Here is a 17,597-nt window from a genome sequence, read left to right as displayed (position 1 = left end):
AGTGGTACCGGGCATCGAGGGTGACGCCGGCCCAGCCGATGACCTTCTGGAGCCGGGTCTCCAGCTCCTCGGAGTACTCCTGCACGATCTTCTTCACCGCGGCGTCCTCCTCGAATCGCTTCGTAATGTCCACGCGCTCCAACTCGAACCGAGGCGGGTGTCCATCTGCAGACCCAACACGCCCGAGGTGTGCGTGTGCGTGGTACGTGTGTGTGTGCGTGTGGCAAAGCGTGTGCGGTAGTGCGTGAGCGAGGGCAGACCAAAACACGCGGCGTGTTCTGGGCGGGCTGATGCGTGGAGTGGGGGGCGCGGTGCGTACCAGAGAGGAAAATGCGGACGACGGTGGCATTACGGAAGTCCGTGCCCGAGTTGATGATCCACGTGCCGGTCTCGTCGGCCTTGCGCACCTCGTAGAAGTGGTCGTGGCCGTTGAGCACCAGGTCGATCTCCTTGACCTCTTGCGCGAGCCTGTGATTGATCAATTATCACCAAAAGCAACCAATCAGCTCGTGGCGGCTGTGTGTGTGTGTGTGTGTGTCGTGTGTGTGTGTGTCATGTGTGTGGCGCGGTACTTTTCGGCGTTGGGCATGCGCATGTGGGTCAGGGCGACGACGAGCTGGGCGCCCTGCGCGCGCAGCTCGCTGGCCAGCCGTCGGCCCTCGAGCACAAAGTCGAGGAACTCCACCGGGGGCAGGTTGACGATGGTCTGCAGCCAGTCCTCCTCCACCAGCCCCACCAGCCCTGCTCGCGCGCTCAACCGATCAGTCCCCGTGTCGTGTCGTTGGTCGTGTCGTTGGTCGTGTGTGGTGGGGGCCGGCACCGATCTTGACGCCGTTCCACTCCATGAGGTGAGTCTTGAGGCCGGAGGCGAGCGGCTGGTGGGTGGCAGACAGGTTGACGTTGCTCATCAGCCACGGGAACTTGCACTGGTTGGAGTACTTCACGAGTGTGTCCACGCCAAAGTCAAAGTCGCTGTACACACGACCCACCCATGAGCCACCAGGCCGCACACGCACCACCGCACACGCACACGCACACGCATCACTGCACACACACGCGCACTATCGCACACGCACGTGCACAAAGAGGTTAACTGAAGGAAAGTGAGAGCGTACTGATTGCCGAACACCGAGCAGTGGACGCCGAGCTCGTTGAGAATGGGCACCATGTGCTGATGGCACGACACGCACGACACACACGATCGCACACATTCAGAAAAAAGAGAGTCAGATCATGTTGGGGGGGGCGTGCATGCAACGACATGAAAAGAAGCGGTGCTGGCGTACCTTGCCCTTGGTGACGGTGGACATGAGGGAGGGGTTGAAGACGTCGCCCGAGAACAGGACCAGCGGCTTGCTCGCCGCCTGCGCCCGCAGGGCCGTCGCAAAGCGGGCCGCCCCGCCCACCGGCTCCTGTGCACGCTCTCCCACCTGCGGACATATAATAATAGTAATTATTAATATTGAATAACAAGAAATAATTAGATTAGTTGTTTGCCGTCAAAAGGATAATTAAAAAATGTAGGTTACCTCGTAGACGTCGTTGAAGTGCCATATGAAAACGTCGGCCTGTTTCGCCCCGCTGCCCGCCTCTGGTGCCGTCGCTTCCATTCTTGCTGTTGTCCCGAAGCTTGGCGATCAAGAAAATGCAAGAAAAGTAGAGAGAAATGTGTAACACATTTGGATTTCACCAAACGTTTGGTTTCGGGCTTTCGGTCTGCCGAAAACGCAACAGCCGTTCGCACAAACAGGCCAGTTAAACTGCATACCAACAATACCCAAACCCAAACTAAACAGCATCACATGTCGTTCGAGGAGCAGTACGACTCGGGACGCTACGGCGCAGCGCCACCCCCGTCACAGCGCTATGAGGGCGGGCAGCCGGCTTTCGGGCCATCGGGCGCCACCACGGCTGCGGCCCGTCCGCCCACCGCCACTGCGGTGCCGTCGGGTCCCTACATGCGGGTGGTGCGGGCCTCGTACGGGGCGGGCACCAAGCTGATCGACGTCACGGCCACTCTCCAGCAGCTCATCTTCAACAAGGGCGGCCTCACCCTCGACGCCTTCGGATACACCACCCTCCGGCCCAACGGCTGCATGAACGCCCTCTTCGGTACTTTCTTTTATGTTTTTAAACTCCTTCTATTATAAATTATAATTTCAACTCCTATTGACAAATTCTATGTTTTTGGGCAAATAATTATAAAATCAAAATACTTATTCATAAATCGTAAGAGTTTATACTCATATTAATAAATTAAATGGCTTTAGGTGACCCTGCTCCGGGAGAGGACAAGCAGCTGCTGTTCTCGTTCGAGGTGGTGGGCACGCCCAAGCTCCTCACCAAGCCGGAAGACATCAAGGTGCGCCGCCTTTGCCTATTTGTGCGACAGAAGCGGGTGGTGGCGATGATGGTGACGATGGTGGTGGCGATGGGCCGCGCGCAGATGACGTTGACGATGGACCACCTGTACACGAAGACGACGGGCAAGAGCAGCCCGCCGGAGGAGGTGAAGCTCTTCTGCGCCGACATCGTCAAGGCCTCCTACGGCCTCGAGAACCGCGTGTACGACGTCACTACCACCCTTCGCATCATGCTCTCCGAACAAGGTTCGCACAAAACACGCACGCACGACCGCACGCGCACGCGCACGACCGCACACGATACTAATGGGGTGATTGGGGTCAGGAGGGAAGGGTCTGCGGGCATTCGGGTACACGCTCAAGCCCAACGGGTGCATGAACAAGGCCTTCGGCGACCCCGCACCGGTACACCACCGCCCATGCCGTCCTGTGTCGGCCACGCCATTTTCCCTAACGCGCCGTTTTGTCTGCTTGGGGGGGGGTGTAATGCGCAGGGCAAGGACAAGATTCTCACAGTGGAGTACCTGTGGCGCACACCCGTGCTGGCCTACGCCATCGACGAGGACAAGAAGGTGTCCCTCAACTTCGAGGCCCTCCGACCTCTCCTTTAAGTTCTTTTAATATATTACAGTTTTTCCTTCATCACTATCAAAGCTGGTGGTGGGTGCCCTTGTACCCCTCTACGCAATGGGCTTTGGGGAGCCAAGCAACACTCTTTGTTTGTTCGCCTGTTACCCCTATTCGCACACAAGCTTCGCCAGGCGAATGAGAGGCGTAAGGAATGATGGCAAGAGGCGCAACAACAAGCAGCACACACCAGAAGTGGAGAGATCCCTAGCTCTTCTTCATCTCTGCTTCATCTCTCTTGCCCTGCACGCATGCCTCTCACCGTCGTGCCTCTTGCCATGGTGTTGCTCACCCTTGTCATTGCACTGTTCACACTGGTTGACAACTGTGGCTGGGCAAACAAGAATGTGCACACCCTTGGCTTCTTCAGCAAGCTTATCTATCTGGGCTACTTCCATGCCCTGGACCCTCCCTATAACAGCATTGTGCTTACTCCTCATGAATCAGCAGAGTGCATGCAGGGCTCATCCTCCTCTTCAACCTGACCCCACCCCACACATGTGACAACACACTCACACATGCCACAAACCCCATAATGCTCTTTCTCTCCATTCCACCACTGGTGCAATCATAGCCTGCCTGCATCAATGGTATGATACCATGCCCATCATAACTGGTATCATCAGGACCTCCTTGTGATACCATAGCACCACCAAACCACACTTTTTTACTGAGTTCAGTCTGAACTGAGTTCAGTACCCAACTGTTTCTGGTGTTTAAAAGTAAAACAGAATAGTTCAGGCACTCACATCCCCTTGCCTGTGAGCTACTGGCTTTTCTTCAAGCATGCTATACTCAAGCACCCTAAGTGTGTGCTATTTGCCTCTGGCACCAGCCAAGAAGAAGCACCACGAGGCCGTCGAGTGTGTGGCCAAGGTGGTGGCGTGCCGCGCTGCCGACGTTGGATGCGAGTTCACCTCTGCACGTGGGCACATGCAAGACCACGAGGACAAGTGCGCCGTGTGGCCCCTCCGCGCCATACTCCAGCGTCAGCAGGACACAGTGCAAAGGCTCTCGCGCTTGGTCGAGGAGCAGCAGACCATGCTGAAGCGGCAACGGAGCGAAATCGACGAGCTCAACAAGGACATGCAGGCGCTGAAGACACAGGCCAGCGTCAAGTTCCCCTTCGGTGTTGGTCCTTCTGCCGCTGCCCCCGCTGCTGCTCCTGCCAGAGGACGTATCATAATGTCTGATTCTGATAGTTCCGATAGTTCTGATAGTTCAGATTATTAACTACCAACGCGAAAACAAGCCTCGATCGTATTGTCCCAGCCAACAAGATCTTTTGGGCTCTCCAACCTCGCGCGCTGTGGTTTCCTGCCTGATGGTGAACCAACAAAGAGATCAACTAACAGTACCTGTTAGAGGTGGGGCGTGGGAAACAGGACAAAACTCTTTCTTTGCTGGTCACCCCAATTTGCACACAAAAGCTTCGCCTGGCAAACGAGAGATGAAGAGGACGGGGTGTGTAAAAGAGAACTTACACCCTCGGGTTGAAGTCATCGTCCTCATCGTCACCACCGGTGGTGGTCGGGCGAGAAGACGAAGAGGAGGACGAGGGGAAGGGAGTGAACGGCGCGGGCTCCTCTTCCCCCTCCAGGCTGTTATCATCCTGGTCGAGCAGCGAACCCGACCCGCCCACCTTGGCGTACCCGGCACCGCTCGCGCGCGGACGACCCTCGTCCCCTGTGCACCATACAGCAGTGGCACCGTGAGACCACACGCGGTGTCCCTCTCAATGTGTGCGGTGTGTGCGAAGCGTGCTGAAGAGTACCTCGGGAGGCGCCGCCGAACTGCTGGTACCGCTGCGGGACGATGCGGGCGGCCATCTCGCGGAACTGCGGGTTGATCATGGAGAGGATGACGGCCGCCACCACAAGGCCGCCGCCGAGGATGAACAGCACCACCAGCACGATGCCAAACACTGGAACGCACATGGGGACACGCCGCACACACGCGCGCGGTAAGTACGTAGCGCAGCTAGCGGCGATGCATGGTCGGGTGTACGTACTGGCACCGCCGCTCAGCTCGCTGGGGCCGCCCGGGCGTGAGCCTGAATCGGGGACGGAGCTGCAGGTGTGCTCGGTCGGTTCGAGCGCCTTGGCGACATCGCTTTCCCTGTCGCACTTGTTGCCCGGAACCAAGCGATATCTAGAAGCGGCACCACGACCACCACGACCACCACATGGCGCAGGTCAGATGCGGTGCGGGTTCGCACGAGCGGGAATGATGGGATGGTACGCACCCCTTGGTCTGGAACCAGGTGTCAATGCACTCAAGGGGTTCCTTCGTCGGGTCGAACTCGTCGCACACCTTCTTGCACACCTTAGGCCTCGCCCCCACGGGCTCGTAGCAGAAGTCGCTGTAGTCATGAAAGCAGTTGGGTAAGAGGTGTGTGTGTGTGTCGTGTGTGTGCTGTGGTACCATTCGTAGTCCTCCTCGACGCAGGGGCAGGTTTGGACCTTGTGCGAGGGCTGGTGGTCATCGCTCACGACGCACACGCTGTCCTGCTTCCTGCGCTGGTAGGTGAACTGCTCGCCCAGCAGGCACTTGTCGCCCAGCGGGCTCCAGTTCTCGAAATCGCTCGCCGCGCCTGTGTCGACACACACTCGTGTGTCAGTCTCGGCGTTGGCGCGCGCACGACAGCCGCAGAGTGGGGTAAATGCGTACAGGCACGGACGGCCCTGTTGAAGTCGACGTGGACCAGCACACCCTGCACTCATTAAAAAGGCGTGAGCCAGGCTGTGGGACACATGAAATGCGAAGCTGGGGCCGCGAGGGTGGGGGCGAGGGCGGGGGGAGGAACGTGCCTTGGCGTCGCGCGTGCCGTACATGATGAAGGTGCGGGCCGTGTTGTCGGGCTCGGTGGCGATGTCGGTGAGCGTCATGGGCCTCGACGTGAACGAGCACTGAGCGCTCGACGCGCCCTGGGTCCACGAGTACCTTCACCGCAAGCGAATGCAGCTAAAGTCAGCGAGTGATCGAAGAACGAAGAAGAACGAAGAAGCGCACTTGAGATCAGTGATGGGCTTGGAGTCCTCGGCGAAGAGGGTGATGGCGCCGTGGTTGGCGATCTCGAAGGTGTGCGAGCCCCACCCGATCTGGATCCACGACTGGCCGGCGTCGCGCGACAGATAGGTGCCGATCTTATCCGAGCTGCGCAGGTACGGACCCACCTGGCCGTTGGCGATGACGAGCCCAATGGCTTTCTCGTTGGAGTAGAGCTGGTTGTGCTTCGACGAGTCGGTCCTGCCCAGCAGGTGCAGCAGGCTCCCCGCAGCGATGGTCTTTCCATCGAGGTCCTTGGCCGGCGCAGGCAACAGCTTCCAATCAGCGCCTGCACACGCGTTACCCCGTTAGTGAGTCGATTGGGGGGGGGGAAGAGGGTAATGGGAGGGACTAAGGTTGAACCCTTGTTGAAGGTGAGGACGGTCTGCGCGAACTTGGCGTCCGAGGCGTTGAAGCGGTTGGCGACGTAGATGCCCTCCAGGCCGAACACGCGACGGAAGTCAACCCTTCCACTGGGGTCCCTCTTGTTGTACCTGGTGAAGAGCGAAAAGGGGTGATAGCTTCAGCGAACGCATGCACCGCTGGCACGACACCCACGTTACCCACGTCACCCACGACACTCACGACACCCAGGACACACAGCACGGGTGAGGGGAACGAGGTAGAGGTATACCGGAGGACTTCGGAAAACTCGCGGTCGAAGCGATCAGAGCCGAAGGTGGTACCGTAGTTGGTGTTGTCATCCAAATCCACGTTGACAAAGGCCTCGCCCTCGTCCAAGTCCAAGATTGTGTACCTCTGTGGCCGCCGCGGCACCACCACAACGCCCGTGAGTAAATAGATTGGCTTGGCTCTTGAGAGGAGGAGCGAGACGCCACCTTCTCGACAATCTGGTCCGAGTTGGGGAACAGGGCGCGGGAGTACACTTGGCCGCCGTCCACGCTCGACCAGAGCTCCAACCCCCGGCGCGAGCTCGTCTGCATAGCCAAGCGCGGTGATCAGTCAACGCCAACGTCGACGCGCTAGCGGTGGGTAAGCGGGACGGGGGAAGAACGTACGCGGACGATGAAGACCACCTTCTTGTGGAAGAGGAAGACTACTGCATTGGTGAGGGTGTAGTCGGTGGTGGCGAAGTAGTCCTTGCTGCGCACGAACGAGAGTGAACTGCCAGCGCGCACGAGGGCGATGATGTTGCCCTCGGGGACGCCGTCCTGCCCGGCCGAACCCCACTCGGCTTGCTCCACGTGGTCGTGCTTCTTGTGCCAGGTCGCTCCGAAGTCCGTCGTCACGTACAACTAACGCATCGCCACCAGGTGAGAGCCGTTTCTTCGCGACGCACCACCGCACACGCACCACCGCACACGCACACCGCCGTACGTTCTTGACGCTATTATCTGAGATGATGGCGAGGGCGGTGCTGGCGAGGGTCGGGTGGGCCTGCAGGAAGACGAACTGGCGGTCGGGCGCCACGGCCGTGTAGGTGAGGCCCTGGTTGTCGGTCGTCCATGCCCTGCCCGTCACGGGGTTGTAGAACCACTGCATGTCTGTGTTGTTGGTGCGGGACACGGCCTTCACGGGACCCACTCTGGTCTGCTGCGACCAGCTCTGGCCCTCATCGCCGCTGCGGTAGAGGCTGCCCGCAGACGTGATCACGAACACCGCCTGTTCGAGCCCAGCGTACAACGTTTACACACAAGTGTGGGAGGTATGGTGAGCCTTGAAGGAGATGGAGAGGATACGCGAGGATCGAACCTGGGTTTTGAGGTTTAGGCTGCCGTCTGGCTTTCTGATCCACTCAATCACCTCGACGGGGCCATCAATCTCGGTCTGCAATCACGGCAACATGTTGAAGAACAATGAGTGGTGTCAGGTCATTCCCTCGCACTCATGATCATCATGATGCCATTCTAGCACAAAAAGAAGAAGGTGCCGAAATTGAAATGGCTTTGTTCCTCACCTCCACGACGCGAGCGGAGCCGGCACGATTACAACTCTCGCCCAAGGCCACGCTTGTACCAAAAGCGGTGAGCAGCAGCAGCATGGAAGCTGTGCACAGCGCCAAGAAGCTTCGCCTCATCTTCGCGTGACTTGTGCTGTGCCAAGAAACATCAATATCTCTTTCCCTTAGTTCTTTTCTTTTTTTTTCTCTCTTGGCCTTCCTTGGACTCTCACCGAACGCTCCACCTGCCCTCAACCTTTAGGTACCCCATTTGGGTCGGCCGCCAACCTTTGTATCAAGCTATGTCCATAGATAAGAATGAGGAAATCTCAATTACATCACCAGTTGGCTGGGACTGGCGCGCACGACCGAGTTGGCCTCGAGCCAGAGCCTGGGCGGCGCGTGGGTGTGCTGCTTGAGCCCCTTGCCCCCGGCGTCCTTGGCGTCGACTGGCTTCTGCCGCCGCGGGTCGTGCCACCGCCCCCGCTCGTTGTGCTGTTGTCGGCTCTGCACCCAACCAACCACCAACCAACCAACATCAGTCGTTGACCCTCTGACAATGACGATATACTGAGATGACACTGAGATGAAGATGATGAAGACTGTGATGGTGATGGTGATGATGCAGATGGTGATGAAGAAACGTACCGGCAGCTTGACGCCGCAGGTGATGAGGAAGCGCTGGGAGGGGCGGGTCACCAGCCGCATCTTCTCTTTGAGGAGCAGTTCGTGGGCCGGTGTGAGTGGCGGAGCAGAGGCGAGGTTCGGTCCGGCGACGCCGGCGTCGTCGGAAGGAGGAAGCAATGGCCTCGGCAGCACGTGGGGCGGAGGCGAGACGGCGCGCCATCGCCCGGCGTTGCGTCCCCCCTCCTCGGCTTGACCGTGTTTGAAAATCCCGTGCCGTTGTAGCCCTCGCTTCAACACCTCCGTGTCCCTGTGTCGTGTGCGTCGGTGCGTGCGATCACGCCATCAGTCTCGTTCTGTGCAAGTGGCGGGGTTGGGAGAGAGAGTACTCGATGGACAGGCCCAGCAATTCGGCTGCCAGTGGGCCGGACAACAGCAGCTTGGCCTCGCCAGTGCCATCGTCGATCGAGGCCTCGGCCTCGGCCCGAAGCTCGCGACCGGGCCTAGGCCACACAGAGCAGAAAGACGTGTGTAGGTGTGGTGCGCCGACAAAAGAGGGCGAGGCGGCGCATACCCGAGAGAGAACGTGACGAGTATGAACGCGGTGACGGTGCAGCGAAGGCGCAGGAGCGACAGCCGCAGACACGGCCGGCACTGCAGGTCATAGAGGCAGGCGTCTGCAACGTGGTCGTAGGCTCTCCTTTGTCGAACGTCAGACGTCGACACACGACACTCACGACACACACGACACATGGCACACGGCACGTACTCGATGGGCAAGGCGGCAGCGTTCAGTACGGCCGACACGGTGGGCAACGACAAGACGCGCACGGACGACGTGGCCTGCAGCTGGCAGCGCACCTCGAATCCGGGGCTAACCTGCCGCTGCACATTCCTGAACACGGCCTGGTCGTCGCAGTCATCAAGAATGTCAAGAATGAGCGACCACTATCGATGATGGTCGCTCCGGAGGAGACGTACGCGGACCCCGGGGAGGAGAGAGCGGGGCATGACGTAGCAGTCGGCCGAGACGGTGATCGTGTCGGCCGGCGGGGCGTGCAGGTGGTCGGCGCACACCACCCGGCGCTGGGCCAGGCTCTCTGGGGTGGCCTGCAGCACGCTCACCACGATGCAGGCGAACGACACCACGGCCCGTTCGTCGCGCAGCGCAGGCTGGACCGCGCCGTACGGTCCGCCCGTTTGCTTGTACTCCACCTCCAGCAGCTCGTGCACCCTGACGGCCAACGTGACACGTCAGCTTCCACATACCTTGCATTCCTCACGATACACTCGGGCCAGGCCGGGCGGCGTTGGTACGTTTGGAGGTCGTTGGTCGGGTTGAGCAGTCGGGGCAGGGCCTCGGCGAGCGCGGCGTCGTGCAGCGTGACGGCCCGCCGGGAGGCTACGATGCTGGGTGCCGCGGGCAGCTGGTCCTCAGAGCAGCACAGCAACGGCCGCCCGTTGTCGGCCGACACCAGCTGCACGCTCTCGATGCGGCCGGCCGGGTGCAATCGGTGGCGCTCGCCCCGACTGCCATCGACGGCGCTCACCCCGTTCAGGCCGTACACCCCACCCGGCCGGAGCGCCGCGTAGTAGCGGGTCAGCCGGGGCGCGGGCAGCTCCAGCGTGATCACGGGAGGCCGCAGCCCTTCTCCGCCCAGCGCCGCTGAAGTGGGGGTAGGCAGATGGACGGCCTCGACGCAGAGCGACTGCAGACTCAAGCCGGTGTTGGGCTTGTGGACCAGTCTGTCGAGCACCTGCCAAAGGTGACGTCACAAGGGGTCAGCCAGCGACGCTGCGCAGACTCCGTGGTGGTGTACCATGACTACAAAGCCGTGCGCGGCCTCTTTCTTGATCTCCTGGGCCGGCGGGATGGCCTGCTGCTGCTCGAGCGCGGCGAGGGGCGAGTGGACCACCACGTCCCGTATGGCCGCCACCACGCACAGGCCCGCGGCCGGGTCGAACGCGAGCCTGAACGCGGGTAGGCACACGTAGGCGTCCAGCATGCCAGCGTCCAGGCCGATGATCTCCACGCTCACACGGCCGGTGTCGTCCGAGAGCTCCGTCGCGCCCGTGAGCTTGCCCACCAGCACCACGGGCCGCGGCAGCTCGCTACTACATACCACAACTGTGCACCATACGCGTGGTCGGTCATCGGTCAGTCCAGCCGGCTGTTAATCAGCGCTTACAGGGGAGGAGTCGTGAGGTGGATGGTTACAGGGTGCGTGGAGGCTGGTGCCGGGTGGTCGCTTCAGCGTGGCGGCCGCCACCAGGAACTCCTTGAGCGTGGGTACCTCGGGCAGGCCCAGAATAGGGCGTCTGGCCGCACGCGACGGCGAGAAATGATGAGTCTCGTGAGCCCCCGAATTGAGGTGAGGTGGCGTTCGCGCAGCTGGCACAACGTACGTGATGCAACAGGCCCGGTGGTTGGTGAATTCGTTCCACAGGTGGATGTTGGTCTGCTGCAGGCGGGCCACCCGGCACAGAGTGTGGAGCAGACCCAAGTCCTCCTGTGCTTAGCAAGCCCGATGACAGCCAAAAGTCAGAGATCATGCTCGCTAACAACAGCTGTGCGGCGCAAAGGCGGGTGTACGCCAGCAAAGAGAATGCGGCGGTCCGAGTGCCATCGCTGGACGAGGCTGGGGTACACGTGGAGTATCCTGGGTACAAGTTACAAGCCAACGTGTAAGAGAGAGCGCATGTTTTGGATGAGCAGCTGCACATACCAGGGCGCCGCGGAGAGGGGATAGCGGCGAAGGTAGGTCTCCAGCGAACCGCGCTTTCGGGCGGAGAACAGCGGCGGAGGCGGTTGGCAGTCCGATCCGAACTGTACCACGCTCACCCGGCTGTAGCTGCAACACCCGAACCCCTGATAGTGATGGCCCGTCGGTTTGTGACCACGATGCGTACCGCGCCGCACCACAACAACAACACACGCATTACCTCGACTAGGCCGCTGAAGTCGTCTGATGAGTAGGGAACGGGATGCCATGGCCGCACGATCAAGTGCACGTTGTACAGTCGCACCAGGTTGCCGATTCGAAGGACTCTGCAAGTGCAGGTGCGGCGTCATCACCACGTGTGTGTCGTGTGTGTGTGTGTGTGTGTGTGTGGTGTGTGTGTGTGTGAAACGAACCTATCGAGGTGTGGCGTGTGGTAGTGAGAAAGAAACAGCTTGCGGTCGAGTCGGTCATCCAGCTCGAAAACACCGTGTCCCAGGTAGCCGGTGATTCGGCCCTCGTAGTTCACCAGCCTGCGTGCGGGGCGCTCATGAGCACTCACTCCCACAACTACCCCAAGTGGGGATCGTACCTCCTGTGGACCAAGTCCACTAGGGAGAGTCCCGAGACCGCGGCAGCAGCAGAGCTTGGATTGGGTGAAGGTGATGGGGATCGCGACGGCGATTGCGACGGCGACGGCGAAGCGGGCGAGCTGGGGACCGAACTGTCTGCAAACGATTCGACAATCAACGTTGGGTTGGCTCAAGCCTTAAGAAACCGGCCGTTCGGAGCCTGGCACTCTGGAGGTAAGACTCTGGGCGTACCCCAGGGCGTAGGGTGGTCAAAGAGTAGTAGCGAGGTCTCGCGGGATTGGTTGAGGACTTGAGACGGCGCGACTGAGCCCTCTATCACCCGTGGTCGTGTCAAAGTTGTAGTATTACGATGAGTGGTGTTGTGGGAGTGTCATCGTAGGGTCAATGGTACGCACCAAAGAGATGAAGCGAGGTGGCAGCCGTGGCAGCAAACACTTCTCTGGTGGAGATTATGAGCTCTAGAGTACATGTGCGGGGAGTGGTTGGTGGATTGGATGTCGTACGATTGTTCAAACAGTTTGGCCGGGCGAAGGCGCGTGATCAGGTAGTTCTTGTCCATCACCAGACAGGGGTACCAACGCGCGCACTCCCGCTCGCCGAACAGCACCAGAACAGAGACCTCTCGTGTCGCGCCCTGTGGGGCGATCGTCCATCCCAGCGGTAAGACGAAAGCAGCTTCGTGGGAGGGGAACAACAGGGTGTGGCGGTACAGCAATGGACTTGCGCTTGTAGGTTAGGTTGAGCTGGAGCAGGAACTGCGGTTTGTCGTGCGTCCACTTGACAGGGCTGAGGGCGGTCACCTTGCCAACGATGCTCACCTGCCCTCGGAGCGTAAGAACATGAGATCGACAGGCCGACGTCGTCAGTTCCCTCAAGGAGTTGAAGGTGGTGCCCGCGTACCTGCTCCTTCTTCTTCCTCTTTGCCGAAGGCTCTCCCGACTCGTGGTCGAACAGCTCTTTTGTGAGCCCCTACGAGTAGTGTGAAAATGGCCAGCACCAGCATTGGCTAAGCATCAGGGCCAGCAGTTCACGACTCATAGGGCAGTACCGCTCTCAGGGCGACGTGTCGCGGGACCAGAGGCTTGTAGCGCTCACCGAGTGCTTGAATCGACGCCGGACTCGCTTGTGGATTACTAGGGTCGAGCAGCGGAACCCACTGACTGATCTCCAGATAGCCGGGCAACTCTGGGCCAACATAAACATATCAGTCATTGACGCGTCATTCATACTGCTAAGGGAAGTGCACCGTCAGGCGACGACGGTGGCGTGTGGGTGGGGATGAAGTTGGCGCTGGAGATCAGAATAATTTGGCCAACGGCGGATGGGTCCGGCTCTAGCATCTCGCAGGCCAGGCAACCGCTTCTGTCCTCCAGGTACAAACCGACCCCCTTGCGCAGATCGGTCTCTCGGCGCACAGAAGCATTGCCTGAGAGGACTCGCGTGAGTCGTGTGCCCGCAAGGGCACTGGCCGAAGCGAAGAGTGCTAGTACCTGACTTGAGCCGAGCCATGAGGATGAATGGCACCTGGCGAATGGGCGATGACGCCGTCATTTGGACACTATCGCGCGGTAGGGCGAACAGGTCGGGCGGAGGGGACGACCGGCTTGCCGGGGAGGGTTCCACTTCGGAACGAAAGAAGGCGCCCAGGTCACAGCCGACAAAGCCCGCCGGCGGCGCCGTTATAAGGCGCCTGCTGGTCCGCGCTGTACTCGTGGTCGTGGTCATGGTCGTACTGGTGCTTGTGGCCATCCGATGATCGCCGTCGCTCACACTCGCCCGCGACGCCCTCAGTAAATCGGCAAGACTGATGGGCGGCAGGTTCATGGCACACCAGAACGGCTCCTGTTCCTCTACATCGCACGTCTCCGATCTGTTTTGACGGTTGTCCACCATGGCAAGTGAGCTGGTGTGATGATGAGCAGTAGGTGTACGTACCGCAGCTGGCGTAGAGCATGGAGGAGAGCCTGGCACAGGCGCGGAGCCAACTCGAGCGCTGCCGCGGGAGAGGAGGAGTCGGCTGAGGCAGGGAGCGAGGGCGAGAAGAGCGGGGAGGAGGGTGAGACCGAGCCTGCGGCTGAGGAGGGGCAGGAGTAGAGTGCGCATGTGGCAGCGGCGTAGAGGTGGTCGAGCCAGCGGCGCTCTCCAGACGACAGGCTGTCCACGTCGAGGGGCAGCCGCTCCTCGAGCCCGGCCCACCACGGTCTGCTGCCCGTAAGGATTTCGTCCTCTCCTCGCCGGTTGCTGCTGTAGTGCCATTGTCCCCTCGTGCTCCCCATGCGCTCGTCCAATTCCTCATCTTCCTCCGGGTCCTTCTCCATTCTGTTGCGAGCTGAATGATTTGCCGGAAATCAAAAAAATGGCGCGAAACAGCTCAGGTTCCGCTGTTTCGATTAAAGTTTGGAAAACGTTTCGAAAAGCGGAAAATTTTATCCAATACCACCTTTTTGGGAGGATGGGGGAACCAAACCAACACCAACAGCGCAAGCAGACTGGAGCAGAGACAGCAAACGATAAATGAGAAGCACGCGAGGTGCCAATTTGCAGAGGCTGGCGCACAAATCGACGACGGCGGTGACTGGCGCGAGGGCGCTGCTGCCGGCTGAATGTCGCGCCACCGCCACCAGGACCACCCCACCTCGTATGTCCCCTCTTTTTTTTCATTATCAATCAGGCGTTGTGCTCTCACAATCTCGTGACCTCAAAAGAGAGTGCTCATCTCATGTTGTTCGTACCACTATGCACCACGACAGCGGCACCGACCTACGCGTACCAGGACAAACTGCCCTCGCTGCCCGTGCCGCCTCTTGAGGAGACGCTGGCCAAGTACCTTCGCTCACTGCAGCCCTTTGAGATGCTGGGTGCGCCTTCCTTCCCCTACACGCGCACTCGACTCGATTGTGGTCTCACTCCATTCCCTTTGGTTGCGGCTCGGCGCTGTGGTGCGCAGGCATCTTCTCGCCGGAGGAGATGAAGCGCACGCGTGCGCTGGCCGAGGAGTTCAAGGCCGCTGGCGGTCGCGGCCAGCGTCTGCAAAGCAAGCTCGTGGCGCGCTCGCAACAAAAGCGTAACTGGCTTGAGGAGTGGTGGTACGTGATGTTATGCACGCTAGCATCGATCGTTGTCCCTCACCGCGATGTCCCTCTTCTCTGTGCCCCAAAAGGCTCAAGTACGCGTACAACATCTGGCGGTGCCCTACGCCGGTGAACGTGTCGTACTACTTCCTCTTCGACGAGAAGGTGCAGGGACCCGAACGCCCCGACGTCTCGCAGTCCCTTGTGGCGTCCCTTTGCATCAAGGGTGAGTATGCGCTACACTGCTCTTCTGGCTGCCATGCTCGCTTCACTGAGCCGACTGCTATGTTGTTTGTTGTTTGTGGGATGTAAACAGGCGTGCTGGACTTCAAGGCTGTGCTTGACAAGCAAGGCGTGCCTGCGGAGATGATGCGGGGCACGGTGCCGTTGGACATGAGCCAGTACTCGAAGCTCTTCACCACCGCTCGCTACCCACAGCAGGGCGAGGACTACGTAATGCGACTCTTTCCCTCCTCGCACGTCAGAACCAGTCGCACGCTCTCTTTTCCTGTCCTGTGTCTCACGATGCGCCCCTATAGATTGCCACTTTCGAGCCGGAGCCCTACGTCCTCGTACTGAGCAACAAGCAGTTCTACGTGCTCGATGTTCTCGACAAGGCATCCAACCGCGCGCTCACCGTGAAGGAGCTGCAGGCACAGATCGAGCGGATCTTGCAGGCCAGCCAAGAGTCCAACGACGGTACGACCCATGCTAGGCCCCAGTCGCACTGAGATGCGCCAGAGCTAAAGTGTGATGCCATTGATGGGCGCACAGGGCTCGGCGTGGGTATCCTGACCGGCGAAGACAGGGACAAGTGGGCCAAGGCCCGCCAGGAGTTGGTTTCCATCTCGGCCACCAACGCACGCAACCTCGACGTCATTGACAAGGCCCTCTTCGTGCTGTGCCTTGACGAGGTACTACCCATGACGTCACTCACCACTTCTTTTGGGACCTGTAGCTGCTCACCCCAATCACATGATAGGAGAGCCCGCGTGACGTGGACACGGCCGGGCATCTGTGCCTCGTCGGCAACGGCGAGAATAGGTGGTACGACAAGATCGTGCAGTACATCGTGTTCAAGAACGGCCGCGGCGGACTCAACGGAGAGCACACGTGCGTGATCCGATCGGCAACAAAAATCATATTTATGCACGGGTCTCACCTCGCTCTCTCCTGTGGGGTGCCGCTACACAGGCCCATCGATGCGCCGACCGCTGGCGCAATGACGGACCACATGCTGCGCTACCTTCGCAGGGCGCAGGAGTCGTCGCTGCCGTCCGAGGAGCAGTCTGTGGCGTCCGACCTGCGCGCGCCCACCAAGCTGCAGTGGACGCTCTCGCCCTCTCTGCGCACCGCCCAGGAAGAGTGCGGCACTTTCTTTCACATTATTTTTAATTTCTTTAATTTCTTTAATTTCTTTTGCTCACACCTGGGTTGCAGGGCGGTGGAGAGCTACGGCAAGGTGGGCCAGGATGTGGACTTCCGGCTGCTCCATTTCCGCACCTACGGTGCCGACTGGATCAAGGAGAAGGCCAAGCTCAGCCCGGACTCGTACGTGCAGATGGCCCTCCAGCTGGCCTACTACAAGCTCTACCACACCGGTACGCTCCCTCGCAACCGCGCCTGGGCGTAGAAACATTCCCGAAATGCCGAGCAGAGTAAGGTGGCTGACGCGACAAAACTGCCGCAGGGACGGCCACGTACGAGACTGGCCAGACGAGGCAGTTCTACCACGGGCGTACAGAGACCGTGCGTTCGTTCTGCGCCGAGTCGGTCGAGTGGACCAAGGCCATGACCGACGCTTCGGCGCCCAAGCAGAAGCGGATCGACCTTCTACGCAAGGCCATCGAGCACCACTCCAAGGCTCTCATGGCCGACGCCACTAATGGTGCGACATACATTCATCAAACCTAGCAAACACTGCACACCGCACACACTAACAAAACTGCTACGTGCGCTTTTCCTGCGCAACAGCCCGCGGGGTTGACAGGCACCTGCTCGGACTGAAGCTGGTGGCGATGGAGGACGAGGAGGAAAAGAGCCTGGGCATGCCTGAGCTGTTCAAGGACAGGGCCTACGCGGAGAGCTCCACCTTCCGCCTGTCCACCAGCAACATGCCCGGCAAGCTTTACATCAGCGGTAAGCCTTGCTTGTGATGATGCCTGCACGCAATAATGCCTCACGCACGTCTGACGCTATGCAGGCTTCGGGCCAGTCGCGGCGGACGGCTACGGCGTCTGCTACGGCACGCGCAACGACATGCTGCAGTTCACCATCACCTCCCTTCGCTCGTGCCCCACAACCGGTACCGCTATCTATCATCAGACTGCTCACCTCCTCGTACGCGGGTCTGACCCGCTTGTGCGTCCCGCGGGCTGTGGCATGTGCACCGAGCAGACTCGGCCCGGATGCGCGAGACGCTGCACAACACGCTCGTGGAGATGGGCGCCCTCTTTGCCGATGCCGGCCAGGCCAAGCTGTAGGTTTGATGGCCATCGCATAGACAAGAAACAGTCCTACCACCGAGAAAGGGAAAAAGCTCCTTTTTTGTCCTAACTAGTGTCACATCACGATCTTCTTCGGCAAGGTGACCCAACCTCAACCACAACGACGACGACCCAAGCCACATCACAAGCTCACATGACTAACTC

At 59.9% G+C, this 17,597-nt stretch overlaps 6 protein-coding genes across 6 annotated transcripts in view; 3 read left to right on the top strand and 3 right to left on the bottom strand.

Annotated features, from left to right (window-relative positions):
- Window positions 1-1,610, bottom strand: part of ACA1_033640 (Ser/Thr phosphatase family protein) — a gene marked incomplete at both ends in the record, with an annotated part of 2,253 nt that extends 643 nt beyond the window's left edge. Inside the window, 7 exons of the mRNA XM_004334181.1 lie at window positions 26-165; window positions 320-468; window positions 573-741; window positions 821-972; window positions 1,116-1,171; window positions 1,287-1,412; window positions 1,530-1,610. Of these exons, the coding sequence (XP_004334229.1) occupies window positions 26-165; window positions 320-468; window positions 573-741; window positions 821-972; window positions 1,116-1,171; window positions 1,287-1,412; window positions 1,530-1,610 (873 nt within the window). The remainder of the gene's footprint in view (window positions 1-25; window positions 166-319; window positions 469-572; window positions 742-820; window positions 973-1,115; window positions 1,172-1,286; window positions 1,413-1,529) is intronic.
- Window positions 1,611-1,802: 192 nt separating this feature from the next.
- ACA1_033630 (uncharacterized protein) lies at window positions 1,803-2,974 on the top strand (the record flags this gene model as incomplete). Its single annotated transcript, XM_004334180.1, has 5 exons — window positions 1,803-2,112; window positions 2,271-2,362; window positions 2,393-2,609; window positions 2,689-2,768; window positions 2,858-2,974. 5 exons carry the CDS (start codon window positions 1,803-1,805, stop codon window positions 2,972-2,974), a joined length of 816 nt encoding a protein of 271 aa, XP_004334228.1.
- Window positions 2,975-3,241: 267 nt separating this feature from the next.
- Window positions 3,242-4,223, top strand: ACA1_033620 (uncharacterized protein; the record flags this gene model as incomplete). Its single annotated transcript, XM_004334179.1, has 2 exons — window positions 3,242-3,415; window positions 3,831-4,223. 2 exons carry the CDS (start codon window positions 3,242-3,244, stop codon window positions 4,221-4,223), a joined length of 567 nt encoding a protein of 188 aa, XP_004334227.1.
- A 247-nt stretch (window positions 4,224-4,470) lies between these two features.
- ACA1_033610 (sortilin, putative) lies at window positions 4,471-8,076 on the bottom strand (the record flags this gene model as incomplete). The annotated part of the gene is made up of 14 exons (XM_004334178.1): window positions 4,471-4,676; window positions 4,765-4,914; window positions 5,002-5,141; window positions 5,236-5,352; window positions 5,415-5,583; window positions 5,797-5,933; window positions 6,003-6,327; window positions 6,402-6,532; window positions 6,673-6,797; window positions 6,878-6,976; window positions 7,058-7,294; window positions 7,377-7,661; window positions 7,752-7,826; window positions 7,957-8,076. The coding sequence occupies 14 exons, from the start codon at window positions 8,074-8,076 to the stop codon at window positions 4,471-4,473; spliced, it is 2,316 nt and encodes a 771-aa protein (XP_004334226.1).
- Window positions 8,077-8,271: 195 nt separating this feature from the next.
- ACA1_033600 (uncharacterized protein) lies at window positions 8,272-13,426 on the bottom strand (the record flags this gene model as incomplete). The annotated part of the gene is made up of 21 exons (XM_004334177.1): window positions 8,272-8,445; window positions 8,587-8,872; window positions 8,952-9,065; window positions 9,137-9,262; window positions 9,332-9,441; window positions 9,544-9,796; window positions 9,832-10,319; window positions 10,383-10,677; window positions 10,969-11,072; window positions 11,156-11,222; window positions 11,289-11,431; window positions 11,506-11,611; window positions 11,699-11,815; window positions 11,875-11,890; window positions 11,913-12,010; window positions 12,379-12,509; window positions 12,586-12,693; window positions 12,776-12,844; window positions 12,924-13,060; window positions 13,122-13,301; window positions 13,366-13,426. 21 exons carry the CDS (start codon window positions 13,424-13,426, stop codon window positions 8,272-8,274), a joined length of 3,183 nt encoding a protein of 1,060 aa, XP_004334225.1.
- Window positions 13,427-14,594: 1,168 nt separating this feature from the next.
- Window positions 14,595-17,429, top strand: ACA1_033590 (Choline/Carnitine oacyltransferase superfamily protein; the record flags this gene model as incomplete). Its single annotated transcript, XM_004334176.1, has 13 exons — window positions 14,595-14,733; window positions 14,823-14,961; window positions 15,036-15,172; window positions 15,263-15,399; window positions 15,486-15,645; window positions 15,721-15,860; window positions 15,929-16,059; window positions 16,141-16,311; window positions 16,387-16,547; window positions 16,637-16,834; window positions 16,921-17,085; window positions 17,150-17,251; window positions 17,344-17,429. The coding sequence occupies 13 exons, from the start codon at window positions 14,595-14,597 to the stop codon at window positions 17,427-17,429; spliced, it is 1,866 nt and encodes a 621-aa protein (XP_004334224.1).
- Window positions 17,430-17,597: the final 168 nt, after the last annotated feature.

Source organism: Acanthamoeba castellanii (assembly GCF_000313135.1).
Source record: "Acanthamoeba castellanii str. Neff unplaced genomic scaffold scf7180000084559, whole genome shotgun sequence".
NCBI lineage: Eukaryota > Discosea > Longamoebia > Acanthamoebidae > Acanthamoeba > Acanthamoeba castellanii.
This window is presented reverse-complemented; position numbering and strand designations above follow the sequence as displayed.